The following is a 15770-nucleotide window of genomic DNA, read 5'->3' on the forward strand; positions in this document are numbered from 1 at the left end:
TAAATTCGCTGTAATTTGGCATTATTTGTTTATTTTGGTGGTATTAAACATTTTCCGTAGGTCGATGGTCGATAGAGGTCCATGTTTGGTATATCCCCCATATAGACGTACCTCCCGATTTTATAATTTCACGATTTTGGCTACATTTTGCAACTGAATGTACTGAAATTTGACATTTCGAGTTTATAATCTGTATCAAACATTCTTGCCAAAATTCATCAATATATGTATGTCCACATTTAGGTGTCGTCCTACATCATGTTAACTCCCGATATTTGGCATATTTAAATATCTGGACTTCGTACTAGAAGGGTTAACATGTATACCAAGGGCGTACCATATTATGTTAGATGTAAACAATGTCCTATAGGTCTCAAACAGGGAATATCTGGAAACTAAGATGTTTTATGACGCTTTTTTCGCGAGGATGGGTTGGCATCTATTACAATATATAAATACTAGCTACAGGATATCTCGATTAGGAAAGTTCCCAGATTGACTAAAAGTTTACCAGGATATATAAACAGTAAATAAGACCACACAGGTGGTCGTGCTTGCCAATTTAACCATTCTACGACGTTTAGTTTTCTGTGTGAAGCTTAAATCTACGGCACGCCTTCCGCGTTTTTACTTTTAACGGCAGAAAAATCTTGAAGTGGCATGTATGTTTCAAAAATATTGGTGTCTTTTATAGCATCCAATTTGCACGATGATTATCTTCTTTTGTCCTCTTGTTCTTTATCCAGATTTTTGAAATTTCTTTGCAGAGATAGTGTGTACGATCTGACAACTTAGAGAACTCATATCCCGCAACATCCACCTGAAGGTTTACTATAATTTCTGGCATTGACAAAGTTTATTGAACACTATATTTCAAAAAATACAAATCTGAAAACACACATTCATACTGTTTGCGCCAATGCGGGGAAATATGCAAAGCCCAAACCGATAAATAAATAAAAACACAATAGTGGGGTTTTAGTTTTAAATAATAATGGCAAAGGCCGAGTTTATTAATAATAATAATAAATAAGGGTTGGTAAGACAGATTACCTGGTTTGCACAATAGCGGGGGAGCGCGACTTCGTATCGAGAGATAGAAGAGACGAGAATAAGTAAATGTCAACGATCATAACATGAAGGAAGGTGGAGGCTTTGGCGCCATTCGCCAGTCGTTGAAATCTGTTGACAGTGACGTTGACAGATCTAAACGAGGTTAACCCTTTAAGGACTCAAATATGTTAACCCATTGTTAACAAACAATAATTTAAATCTAAATTATGCATGCCGGCCACCTTACAACACAGTGCGATGTTGTAACTAAAATACAATACATAAATATATATGTTTTCAATTCAATTCAATTATTTTTTTTTATTTTTTTTCCAATTCATTCTATTTTTTTCAAAAAACATGTTGGTAACACTATATGTTACATATGCCCGACAACACCCAACCAAAAATGGTATAGTGGGCTATCGGCAACCCTGGCGTCGCTTGCACCCGATGAGTTATGACCCTGGCATAAACTTCCGGCCCGAGTACCAAGGCCACCCGACCAGGCCTATTTAAATCGGGATCTGCCAATGGAAGACCTAAAAATGAGTCATGAATGCGCTCTGGGATTGCCGCTGTAGGCGTAAGCGCATGGTCCAAATTGGTCACCACAGCCACAATTGAAATGGACTGACTCCGATCATAGATCGAACTAACGGTCAGGCGACATATTTGGCTACCTTCGATCATAGAAGTAGGGAGTCGAAGACTATGCACCAGAGAGGAACATATCTGACTCTGCCTACTGCATTGGTCCAAAACCGCCCTCACAATAGTGGGCCGATCGGACGACACAATCTTGACTATCAAAGTCGGGGATAGGCAGATACCTGTCTGGAGGGACAACAAGCCGACCAATCCTGTCTGCGAGGGGGGTGCGTTATCAGACAGACGACTATACGGACTGTTAAGTGGCCGATATCTATAATCGGTCTGCGGACGACGCTGACGATTATTTGTGGGTTTAACCACGGTCTTCGCATCTTCATGAAGGAGCGTGTGGTGTTCTCCATTGCATACGGCACATTTTCTTTTGCTTCGGCAGTCCCTAGCTTGGTGGGATTTAGATAAACACCGTACGCAGTCATTATATTTTACGACAATGCGACGTCGCATGTCAACATTCATAACCCGGAAGTCACTACATCTATCCAGCGGGTGCATGCGATCACAAAGGCGACATTTGTGTGAGGCCGCAGATGAAACCTTATGGGTTTCGGACCTTAAGCTTTTGGCCGACTCCTCCGAATGAGGTGTGGCAACCGGAGCCGCAGGTGGACCCGAAGATCCGGACTCGGTTCGTATAGTATCATTTTGGGGGGATGACGCAGGGACCGGAGCCGCAGATGAACCCACAGAGATGGATTCGGACTCGGTTTGCATGGTGTCGCTGGTAGAGGCGGGGGCCGCAGATGAATCCTCATTATTGGACTCGGACCCGGGCTCGGATATTTTTACAGCCGCGATTGGCTCAACAAGGGCTTCTTCCACTGCAGCCGACGACATTCCAGTTTGGGGATCGGTAGGGCGAGGTTCCATAACAATATTTTCATCAACGTTCAAAAGTTCGTCTTCCGAATAGATTTTCATCGACATACTATATAACGAGAAGAGAACCATATTATTCGATTGCGGGGGTGTGGTCGGTCAGAACGACCAATTTTGTAATGGGCCGTCTTACAACGCCGTTTTCGGTTCGAACGTCCGCGACTCGAACGTGCCCGTCGGTGCCCGGAAAAACATTTTCGATACGCCCTAATTTCCACGACGTGGGCGGAAGCTGATCATGACGAACAACAACTAGATCGTCTATCGCTATTTCTCGTTGTGGAAATTTCCACTTATATCTCATATGCAAATGCTTGAGATATTCATCTTTCCACCTCAAACTAAACTGGTGGGCAAGGGCCTGAACTTTCCTAAACCGATTGACTAGACTTAATGGTTGCTCTGTGATGAGAGGTTCAGGCGGGGCTAACAAGGGGGCACCAATCAAGAAATGACCTGGCGTTAGTGCCACTATTTCGTCTGGACTGTCCGACATTGGACATAAAGGACCAAGGGCGTACCATATTATGTTAGATGTAAACAATGTCCTATAGGTCTCAAACAGGGAATATCTGGAAACTAAGATGTTTTATGACGCTTTTTTCGCGAGGATGGGTTGGCATCTATTACAATATATAAATACTAGCTACAGGATATCTCGATTAGGAAAGTTCCCAGATTGACTAAAAGTTTACCAGGATATATAAACAGTAAATAAGACCACACAGGTGGTCGTGCTTGCCAATTTAACCATTCTACGACGTTTAGTTTTCTGTGTGAAGCTTAAATCTACGGCACGCCTTCCGCGTTTTTACTTTTAACGGCAGAAAAATCTTGAAGTGGCATGTATGTTTCAAAAATATTGGTGTCTTTTATAGCATCCAATTTGCACGATGATTATCTTCTTTTGTCCTCTTGTTCTTTATCCAGATTTTTGAAATTTCTTTGCAGAGATAGTGTGTACGATCTGACAACTTAGAGAACTCATATCCCGCAACATCCACCTGAAGGTTTACTATAATTTCTGGCATTGACAAAGTTTATTGAACACTATATTTCAAAAAATACAAATCTGAAAACACACATTCATACTGTTTGCGCCAATGCGGGGAAATATGCAAAGCCCAAACCGATAAATAAATAAAAACACAATAGTGGGGTTTTAGTTTTAAATAATAATGGCAAAGGCCGAGTTTATTAATAATAATAAATAAGGGTTGGTAAGACAGATTACCTGGTTTGCACAATAGCGGGGGAGCGCGACTTCGTATCGAGAGATAGAAGAGACGAGAATAAGTAAATGTCAACGATCATAACATGAAGGAAGGTGAAGGCTTTGGCGCCATTCGCCAGTCGTTGAAATCTGTTGACAGTGACGTTGACAGATCTAAACGAGGTTAACCCTTTAAGGACTCAAATATGTTAACCCATTGTTAACAAACAATAATTTAAATCTAAATTATGCATGCCGGCCACCTTACAACACAGTGCGATGTTGTAACTAAAATACAATACATAAATATATATGTTTTCAATTCAATTCAATTATTTTTTTTATTTTTTTTCCAATTCATTCTATTTTTTTCAAAAAACATGTTGGTAACACTATATGTTACATATGCCCGACAACACCCAACCAAAAATGGTATAGTGGGCTATCGGCAACCCTGGCGTCGCTTGCACCCGATGAGTTATGACCCTGGCATAAACTTCCGGCCCGAGTAACAAGGCCACCCGACCAGGCCTATTTAAATCGGGATCTGCCAATGGAAGACCTAAAAATGAGTCATGAATGCGCTCTGGGATTGCCGCTGTAGGCGTAAGCGCATGGTCCAAATTGGTCACCACAGCCACAATTGAAATGGACTGACTCCGATCATAGATCGAACTAACGGTCAGGCGACATATTTGGCTACCTTCGATCATAGAAGTAGGGAGTCGAAGACTATGCACCAGAGAGGAACATATCTGACTCTGCCTACTGCATTGGTCCAAAACCGCCCTCACAATAGTGGGCCGATCGGACGACACAATCTTGACTATCAAAGTCGGGGATAGGCAGATACCTGTCTGGAGGGACAACAAGCCGACCAATCCTGTCTGCGAGGGGGGTGCGTTATCAGACAGACGACTATACGGACTGTTAAGTGGCCGATATCTATAATCGGTCTGCGGACGACGCTGACGATTATTTGTGGGTTTAACCACGGTCTTCGCATCTTCATGAAGGAGCGTGTGGTGTTCTCCATTGCATACGGCACATTTTCTTTTGCTTCGGCAGTCCCTAGCTTGGTGGGATTTAGATAAACACCGTACGCAGTCATTATATTTTACGACAATGCGACGTCGCATGTCAACATTCATAACCCGGAAGTCACTACATCTATCCAGCGGGTGCATGCGATCACAAAGGCGACATTTGTGTGAGGCCGCAGATGAAACCTTATGGGTTTCGGACCTTAAGCTTTTGGCCGACTCCTCCGAATGAGGTGTGGCAACCGGAGCCGCAGGTGGACCCGAAGATCCGGACTCGGTTCGTATAGTATCATTTTGGGGGGATGACGCAGGGACCGGAGCCGCAGATGAACCCACAGAGATGGATTCGGACTCGGTTTGCATGGTGTCGCTGGTAGAGGCGGGGGCCGCAGATGAATCCTCATTATTGGACTCGGACCCGGGCTCGGATATTTTTACAGCCGCGATTGGCTCAACAAGGGCTTCTTCCACTGCAGCCGACGACATTCCAGTTTGGGGATCGGTAGGGCGAGGTTCCATAACAATATTTTCATCAACGTTCAAAAGTTCGTCTTCCGAATAGATTTTCATCGACATACTATATAACGAGAAGAGAACCATATTATTCGATTGCGGGGGTGTGGTCGGTCAGAACGACCAATTTTGTAATGGGCCGTCTTACAACGCCGTTTTCGGTTCGAACGTCCGCGACTCGAACGTGCCCGTCGGTGCCCGGAAAAACATTTTCGATACGCCCTAATTTCCACGACGTGGGCGGAAGCTGATCATGACGAACAACAACTAGATCGTCTATCGCTATTTCTCGTTGTGGAAATTTCCACTTATATCTCATATGCAAATGCTTGAGATATTCATCTTTCCACCTCAAACTAAACTGGTGGGCAAGGGCCTGAACTTTCCTAAACCGATTGACTAGACTTAATGGTTGCTCTGTGATGAGAGGTTCAGGCGGGGCTAACAAGGGGGCACCAATCAAGAAATGACCTGGCGTTAGTGCCACTATTTCGTCTGGACTGTCCGACATTGGACATAAAGGACGAGAATTAAGGCACGCTTCGATCCTAGCCAATACCGTTGCTAATTCCTCAAACGTGAATTTTAAATTTCGAGATTGCTTTCGAAAATGTAACTTGAAGCTCTTGACTCCCGCTTCCCATAACCCTCCCATATGAGGGGCACCAGCAGGTATAAAATGCCACGATAGGCCCTGGTCTGATAAAGACGAAGAGACGGAGTCAGCGCTTTTTCGGAGGAAATCTTTAAAATTCCTTTGAAGTTCTCGCGAAGCTCCAACAAAATTTGTTCCATTATCCGAAAAAATGGAATGGGGACAACCACGTCGAGCAATAAATCTATGTAACGCAGCCATAAAATTAGCAGTCGACAAATCGGACACTGCTTCCAAATGAATTGCCTTTGTAGAGAAACACACAAAGGCACATACATACCCCTTGGTTATTTTACAAGACCGACCTAGATAAGATTTTACATCAAACGGACCTGCGAAGTCCACGCCAGTATTGGTAAAAGGCCGATTAAGAGTTGTTCTCTCTGGGGGAAGGGCAGCCATAAATTGATTGCAAGCCCGTTTCTTCAACAAAAGGCACACTTTGCAACGCCGAACAACCAACCGAACCAAATTTTTCATACGAGGAATCCAATATTCCAATCTCAAAGTTCGCATCATTAACTGAATATCACCATGAACACATTTTTGGTGAATATATTCTACCAACCGTAGAGCAAAGACACTCCTATAGGGGACAATAATAGGATTACGTTCCGAAGGTGCAAGTGTAGGCGAATATACCAGTCTACCATTCATTCGCATGACGCCATTGTCATCTACGAATGGATTTAGAGGAGCCAACAAACTCTTACTATCTAACGGCTTCTTTTCTAACAAATTCTTATAATCGTTGGCGAAATATATTTTTTGAGCCGTAATTGCACAATAATTACGTGCGTCAATAATATCTGCCGAAGAAATGCGTGTAGAAGGATTGTAGTAATGGTTTCGATACCGGGGATGCGTTTGACGAATTAATCTAAACGCGTATACAATGAAATGAAGAGCTCTACGCAAACAAGAAAAATCTTCCAAAATCTCTTTAAATGTCGACGGAAAAAAAGAGAAGTGACAATTAACCGGGCGCATTTCCATTTCAGTACTAATCGGAGCCAGATCACGAATAGACCATTCCGATTTAGTTTTACCCAGCCAACTAGGGCCGTTCCACCATAGGGGGGAGGCAGACAATTCTACCGGAGACAAACCACGACTTCCTAAATCCGCGGGGTAATCTTCTGATTTGACATGATACCAATTGTAATTGCCAACATTTTCTTGCATTCGACACACCCTATTGGCTACAAAAGTCGTCCAAGTAGAGGGGGTTCTTTTCAACCAAGCAAGAACTATCGTCGAATCTGTCCAACAATAAATTTGATTAAATTCCAGATCTATTTCCCGCACAATAGTTTTTAATAGATCTGATGCTAAGACTGCTCCACAAAGTTCCAAGCGAGGCAGCGAAATTGATTTCAACGGGGCGACTTTTGTTTTGCACGATAGCAAATTAACGAAAATGTTTCCATCTGGGGACTCAACACGTATATAGACTACCCCTCGTATGCCCTCGTATGCCTTTTCCGAGGCATCGGAAAAGACATGAAGTTCAGCAGAAAATCCTGGAACATATTGAACCCATCTAGGTATCCTAATCGAGTTAACATGGGGATATGTTTCAACAAAACTTCTCCATTCAGCCTCAGTAGCTGCCAGAAGTGGATCATCCCAACCAATGTTGTCCAGCCAAATCTTCTGCATGATCATTTTCGCCCTAACAATCACAGGGGCCAACCATCCGACGGGGTCAAACAATTTTGCAATTGCCGAAAGAACTTCCCTTTTAGTGAAGTGTTTATTGACAATAGGACTCACTTCGAAGAAGAAACAATCTAAACGCGCATTCCACCTAATGCCCAAGGGTTTAGAACTACTAGCTTCTACAAACGATAAAAGTTGAGCATCTACCAAATGCTCAGGGGGGAAACGATCCAAAATAGCTCTACTATTCGCTGTCCATTTTCTCAGCTCGAACTTCGCCGACGATAGTGCCCTAATCAACTGGTCCCTAGCTGCCAATGCAGTCTCGATGTCGTGAGCTCCGGCTAAAACGTCATCAACGTACATACATTTTCGCAATATATGCGCCGCGAGGGGAAACTCTGACTCAGTATCATCTGCCAGTTGAAGAAGCGTCCTAATCGCTAAATATGGTGCACAATTTACACCGAACGTCACTGTCTGTAGTTCATAGTCTTGGACTTGTTTTGTTGTTGAATCCCGATACAAAATTCTCTGAAGAGGCGAATGCTTTGAATCCACACGAACTTGCCTATACATTTGAGTAATGTCCGAGTTAAACACGAATTTGAAGATACGCCAACGGAGGATCAAAAGAACTAAATCTTGCTGTAACGTTGGACCTACGTGCAATATGTCGTTAAGACTCTGCCCATTCGAAGTTTTATTTGAGGCATTAAACACTACTCTAAGTTTCGTGGTCGGTTTTTCAAGGTTTATCACGGGGTGATGGGGTAGATAACACGAAAGGACATCCATTGAAGCATTTGCGGATACCGGCCTCATGTGGTCAAGTTCCAAATATTCCGATAATACTTGTTCGTAAACTAGTTTTATTTCAGGCTTTTTCATTAAAGAATTCTCGTTCCGATAATATTGTTTGAGGCATGGTATAAGTAAAGAGGTAGATTTAAATGAAAAAAAATTATAGAACCCTTGTTTTTCCTGAATTCCTAAAACATCAAAAGTGGTAAACACAAAAGCAACAAGTGGGTTTGTTTACAATACCAATTTTGATCATTTTATAAAAAACACGAAAAATGAATGAAGGGCCAAGGTTTCTCCACATAATCGAGTTTCGGATATGATAAAATGTTTGTTTCAATAATATCCTGACAAATTTCTTCCATACTAATATTCTAAACACGAATTTAAAAACCATTGAATTCGATTGTTTTTAAAATTGTTTGGCATATTATTCAAACAGCACACACACATACAAACATTGTGTATATTGTTTTGACGTTTTAGGAATAGTCGAAAGAAAAAAATTAAATTGACAGGAAGCTTTGGCTAACCTTTCTTATTAAACCATGGTTTGAGGACATTCGTGCGATACTCTCCCAAGTACGGGTAGCGCTAATCTCAGATTTAATCGGCAGCGTAACAATATACCTACCCTCTGAGTCCCTACGAGTATTTCGGACGTAATTCTCCTCACAAAAACGGTCCGATGGGGATAATATTTTGCGTTTGGGAGTCTCCTCGATTTCCCAGAATCTCAAAAGGGTCTGGTTGATTTTGTCTTCCTCGGCTACCTCAACAGTAGTGGCAAAAGTTCGAACTTGTGCTGCAGGGACAGGACCCGTAACAAGCCAGCCAAATACAGTATTTTGAGCCAGTAGTGCTCCAGACAAAATGGGACGACAACCATCTAGCAATATTTTGGGATACAGATCAGCACCTAACAGCAAATCGACAGGACGAGATTCAAAAAGGTTAACATCTGCCAAGCGAAGATCCGGAATTTGCGACCTTAAGTCAGAATTAACCATAAAAGAGGGGAGATTTCCTGAAATGGTACGCAAAACTAAAACGTTGGTTTCTAATTCCAGAGAAGGGTCGAAGGGACTGCTAATTTGAATACGACAAGCTTTACTAGCAGTGGCCGAGAGTGAACAACTAACTCCTGAAATTACAGCATTCGCAGAACGAACAGGAAGCTTCAAACGAGTTTGGAGTCGCTCGGAAATAAAAGAGGACTCTGAAGCAGGATCTATCAACGCCCTAGCAGGGTACGAAACACCTAGATGAACAATATTCACCATTGCGGTACCTAAAAGTACAGCTTTGTTCTGCGCGGCGTGAAACACTTGTCGGGGCAAGCAACCAGCGGACGTGGATGGTGCGCAATTTTCCGAATTAGGGGGGACAGTCGAAGAAGTAGTACTAGAATTTTGGGGGACATGGCTAGTCACGGTGGAACTTCGAGTTGAATTATTCGATGTAATATCCTCCCGATGCAACAAAGTATGGTGGGTCTTATTACACTTCGAACACCGACGTTTGCTATCACAATTCTTTACTTCATGATCGTTCCTAAGACAATTAATACAAAGATGATGACGTTTCATCACTTTGTACCGATCTGCGGGTTTAAGACTCTTAAAGCGGGGACAGTCATACAATTTATGACGCTGATTTTGACAAATTATACAATTTGAACCTTTCGAAGCGCGGGGAGAACGCGGCGGCTCTGAAACTCTGGTATTCGAATGATGCGCTTGAACTTTACTATTATTTGACCGCTTAGACTGATCTGTAACACGCATATCATGAAGGCACATGAGTGTACGAATTCGCTCAGTGAGAAAGGTATCCAAGTCTTTCCATGACGAAAGAGAGGATTTGTCTTTAACACTCTGCTCCCAAAGAGTCTGAGTGATTTTTGGCAATCTCTGGAGACACAAAAATACTAATATCGGATCCCAATTTTTCTTGTTGACATCATACACGGACATCGACGATAGGCATCCGTTGATACCACGTTGGATCGACTTTAATCCCGAACTAGTCTCACTATAGAGGACCGGAATATCAAACAAAACTTTCAATTGGTTGTGAACCAGAAGCCGGGGATTATCATAAGTTTCGACTAGTGCCTTCCACGCGAGCTCGAAACTACGATTAATTAAGGGGAACCTCGACACAATCTCGCGAGCTTCACCAGAAGTCTTCCTAACGAGATGACAAAGTTTTTCTACGTCGGTAAGACGACCATTAACAATATATATAGCCGTAAACAAATCCCGAAAGGTTGGCCACGAATGAAAATCGCCTTCAAAAATGTCCGTATCGCACGGCGCACAGAGGGGAAACATAGGCCCAAAGTTGCTCAAAACTCAAAAAATGAAAATCGTTTTTTATGAAAAAAATATTGATAAACGGCAACCAGTCTCTTTTCTACATTTGCTATAACCATCCTCGACTTTGTAAGATTAACCAATCCAATGCAGCAGTCGATTGAACACAGCCATACTGAGAACAAAAAGTAAATTTTCGAAAACTAAGAAATTAGGTGAACATTAAAATGACATTATTTTCGCGAAAATTTATATTTTTCAAGATTTATTGTTTTTGTACAGTCTCCGAACAAGATTAGCATTTAACATTTTCAGATTGATTTTACATCTTGGCTCTTTAATAATGTGATACATATCCTCTTTATAAATTTTTTTTATGATAATATTTAAGATTGCTACAATTTCAATAGTGAAAAAGTCTATTTCCCCGTCGTTTCCCGACCATAGTTTCTTCTAATGTTTTATGCGCTTGAGTCTCAAATATCAGATTCAATCATAAAAAATTGCGCATATTTGCGCCATTCCGAAAAAATCTAATTTTTCTCAACTAAAATATGAAATATTTTTATATGGAATTGCAAGGTTTACTCACACTAAATTTTGTTCCGCCTTATAACCGGGACTCTTATTTATCAGACTAAACCAACACCTATCAAATATGTCTGCATTATTCAGAAACATTCACGGCTTTTCTCATGTGAATTGAGAAAAAATTAATTTTAGTAAGTTTGAAAAAATAAAATTTGGAATGAAATATATGTATATGGGACTACATATACATCTGTATCGATTTGTTTGAAAATTGGCTCAATGTTTTTTTAGGCTAGTTCAGGTTGCATGTGTCAAATTTCAGTGATTTTGGTGCATTTTTATCTCATATCAGATGCGAATATATATGGAAGCTGCATCCAAATCTGGACCGATTTGCATTATTTTCTATAGGACTAATCCTTGTACAGAAGATATGCTTTGTGCAAAATTTTATATCAATACGACTATAAATGAGCTTTCTAGGGCTTTTGATCAAATTTTAACACAACTTTCCCCTCTGTGCGGCGGTAGGGCAAGGTTGTGGACACAATCCAAATGAGAAACTTCATCCATAGTCCTAAAACTGGCACTATTATTTCTCGCCATAGAGGAAAGCGGAGTTTCTATCTGCGAATGATTTTCGCGAGAAGCATGAGTCGAAGAACTCAAATTGTTGTGCGTTGCTTGCGGGTTTTCTTTAGGCGACTTAGCTAAATTCTCTCCTGGCGTTTCTATCAACGAAGCAACCGAACCACAAATACTACCATTAATAGAGGAGGTACGATATTTCTTAAATTGCCCTAGTTTCCTATTGATTGCTGACTGGCAGTCGACATAAATTTGAAATGACGAATTGTACTTCTGATCGACCGCATCGATAACCTCTTTCGTCGTCTCTACTGACGACATCATAAAATCACAGCACCTTTCAAATTTTTCCTGTGCTTGTGTCCAAAGTTTTTCTAATGCACTAAGATGAGACTGTAGCGCATGAATATCAAGCTGCTCATCACGCATCGTATTGAAACGAGCATTAAACTGGATGACCGCATCCGAAGTTCTAGTGAACATACAGTCTGTCGCAAAAGTTAGTATACACCGTTGAAACCAAAATGTATTAGGGATAAATATCACTATAACTTATTGAAAACAACAAACAATTAGTTTTATTTGATAGACAAGAAGGTTGTCTTCCGTAATAACAATTAAAAGTGCGCAATATTTGCATACATTAGCAAATGTAGGGTTCGAATCCCAAAAACACCAAAATTTATGTCGCAAAAGTTAGTATACAGCGGAGAATCCTCGTGGAACTGTGTAAAAAATTCTTGATATTTTTGAACAAAGTGAAACTAAATCTGTACTTAAGATCATAAAGAGTATATTAATTGGTTTTAATGGCAGTTATAGTACTTATAGTGACAAGTCCAACGTACACTTGGTCGTAAAATCCACAAAAATTGGTCATCTGCACATACAACAACTGTAGCGACATAATTCCGGGTGTTATGTCCTGCTTATGGATTCTAAAGCCATGAAATGCTCAGAAAAGCTCTAAAGTTTCAATATGGGGTGATCTTGATCGAGTTTCGGCTTGTCCTGTTTGAAAAAACGGGAATTTCTTGAAGGAAACCCATACTTTTGAGGTCATTGTCCTTTTGAAACATGTAATGATCCTTAATCCTTACACATAAGGACAATCCTTTTGAGTTAATTTTCTCACAAATGTTGCCCCTTTTCATATTCCCACCAAAAGTAAATAGTAGCAGAACCCCAAGGTCCGTTGTAAGCCCTACAGTTAAACTGTCCTACCGGCCTTTTAGCAGTATCGAACATGCTTCTCATGTCCCTAGTGTCTAATGTACTACTAATGTCTAATGAACTACTTCTAACTGATCCATTTAGTTGTATTTTGGTCCTAAGTGAAGCGAACATAGCTTTTCAGAACGTTGTTGCACAATCCATGCGTTATAACAGCAGAGAAATCTCTGTATTAAAATTTTTATTGAGCTATCATATCCTTCTGTGGTGGTGGAGTATCACTGTAGAACTTACACCCGAACTTGAGGTTCTCCTACTATTTGTTTTTGGTGGGAATGTGAAAAGGTACATAACTTGTGAGAAAATTAACTGAAAAGGAAAGTCCTTATGTGTAAGGATTAAGGATTATTACACGTTTCAAAAGGACAACGGCCTCAAAAGTATGGGTTTCCTTCAAGAAGTTCCCGGTTTTTCAAACAGGACAAGCCGAAACTCGATCAAGATCACCCCATATTGAAACTTTAAAGCTTTTCTGAGCATTTCATGGCTTTAGAATCCATAAACAGGACATAACACCCGGAATTTTGTCGCTACAGTTGTTGTATTTGTAGATGACCAATTTTTGTGGATTTTACGACCCAGTGTATGTTGGACGTGTCACTATAAGTACTATAACTGCCATTAAAACCAATTAATATACTCTTTATGACCTTAAGTACAGATTTATTTTCATTTTGTTCAAAAATATCAAGAATTTTTTACACAGTTCCACGAGGATTCTCCGTTGTATACTAACTTTTGCGACATAAATTTTGGTCTTTTTGGGATTCGAACCCTACATTTGCAAATGTATGCAAATATTGCGCACTTTTAATTGTTATTACGGAAGACAACCTTCTTGTCTATCAAATAAAACTAATTGTTTGTTGTTTTCAATAAGTTATAGTGATATTTATCCCTAATACATTTTGGTTTCAACGGTGTATACTAACTTTTGCGACAGACTGTATCTATTGGGGTGAATGGCATTTTGAACAAGTTTCCCGAAATATGTACTACAACAAGCAAGATGGGAAGGACTAAAGCACGATTTGCTCTTATAATGTATTCAAAAACCAAGAATAAAACTGATTCTACTTCGCACGATATACGAAGAAACCACAAAAGGATCAAAAAGTTATCCACAAACTCCAAAAGTTTCAAAAAATCGACCGAATTTTTCAAAGGTCCAAGAAAAAAACACCAAAAGCTTCCGAAAATCTAACGAAACCGCACTATAGGGCCAAAGAAATCGAAAATGTTCGCGAAATAAATGCCTTGAACCACTCACACAATAGTGAAATATCAAAAAATTGGTCTATAATCACCAAAATTATAATCTGCGATGAGATATTTAGCAACCAAATGCAAAGATACGACGCAAAATATGTGAAAAATTTTCAAATAAATAATAAATATTTCAAATATATTCCAAAAAAAATATCAAAAAATATATAAAAATGGTTAATTTTTATTAAATTGTATATTTTTCCCGGTAATTTTCCAAGAACCGTATTTTCGCGCACAAAAAATTCAAAATATTTTAATTTTTATTATTTTCTACCGAAAATATTGAGATTTTATAACTTTTATTTCCACAGTTTACCTACTATTTAGGCAATCGAACTACCGAATGTAGCGTATTTTCCAAAAATAAATATTAAAAAATAAAAATTTTAATCAAAAATCTACAAGAGTAATTAAAAGTTTCAAATTCCGCACGAAAAATATCAAGTTTAACACTTTTTTATTTAAAAAAGTCGTATTGACCGATCGTAGGGTGTACACGTTATTAATTTTTTCAAAAACGTCGTTTTCTAACACCCAATTATCACTCAATAATAATCGAAAATAAAATTCAAAAAATTTTAATATTTTATGTTGGTTCCGTTTATCGAGGGTCACCTGTATAATATGTTACGTTGCGTATATCGAGGGTCACCTGTAACACAACAGACAATACCAAACTTATGTATGTATATGCGTATCAAGTGGCTGACCGACTAGGCAACGATATTAGCCGTATGATTTCTATGGCGTTTGTGTTTAGGTACACCTATTACTGATCACTAGTGGACGAACGAACAAACAAACAAACCAATGCAATTGAAGTGCGTGTATTTTTTGGGGGTGATTTATGAATAATATTTTAATAATTAAAAATGCAATTTTGCAAAAAATTTAACAATTTTAAAATTTCAATTACACCAATCGATGGGGAATTTTATGTACATTAAAATGACACCGCACATCAATATTTTATTTTCAACAGAAAAGCAAAAAAATTCACTTTTCTTCAATTATTTTGATTTTTTGTTTATTTTCAATTGCCGTCGGCAAAACAATATTTGATTGAAGACGGAGGGGGGACGGGGTACGCGACGCGTTGTAAAACGGCCACAAGGAATATAAACGACGCGATTGTTGTTGTTTTCACACAATTTTTTCTTCGATATTTATTTCTTTTTAAGAATATTAGTATTTATTTAATTTCACCGGCACTTTTTTTCACTGTACGTACCTGTTTGCTTTAAATGTAAAAAAGATGATGGTGATAATGAGATGATGTGGGGTGGACTGTATTGATGGTGATGATGTTGATGCTTTGCAAAAAAAAAAAGAAGAAA

General features: G+C 39.7%; 1 protein-coding gene across 1 annotated transcript; it reads right to left on the reverse strand.

The window, feature by feature from the left end:
- Nucleotides 1–1296: 1296 nt before the first annotated feature.
- On the reverse strand, nt 1297–15728 carry LOC141405542 (uncharacterized). The gene is made up of 4 exons (XM_073990047.1): nt 15665–15728; nt 4271–5437; nt 2155–2653; nt 1297–1320 (listed from the first exon to the last, which is right to left on the reverse strand). Exons 2-4 carry the CDS (start codon nt 5434–5436, stop codon nt 1297–1299), a joined length of 1689 nt encoding a protein of 562 aa, XP_073846148.1. The 5' UTR covers nt 5437; nt 15665–15728.
- Nucleotides 15729–15770: the final 42 nt, after the last annotated feature.

The sequence above is a fragment of the Musca autumnalis genome, unplaced genomic scaffold (genome assembly GCF_047663935.1).
Source record: "Musca autumnalis isolate F117 unplaced genomic scaffold, ASM4766393v1 scaffold_1, whole genome shotgun sequence".
NCBI lineage: Eukaryota > Metazoa > Arthropoda > Insecta > Diptera > Muscidae > Musca > Musca autumnalis.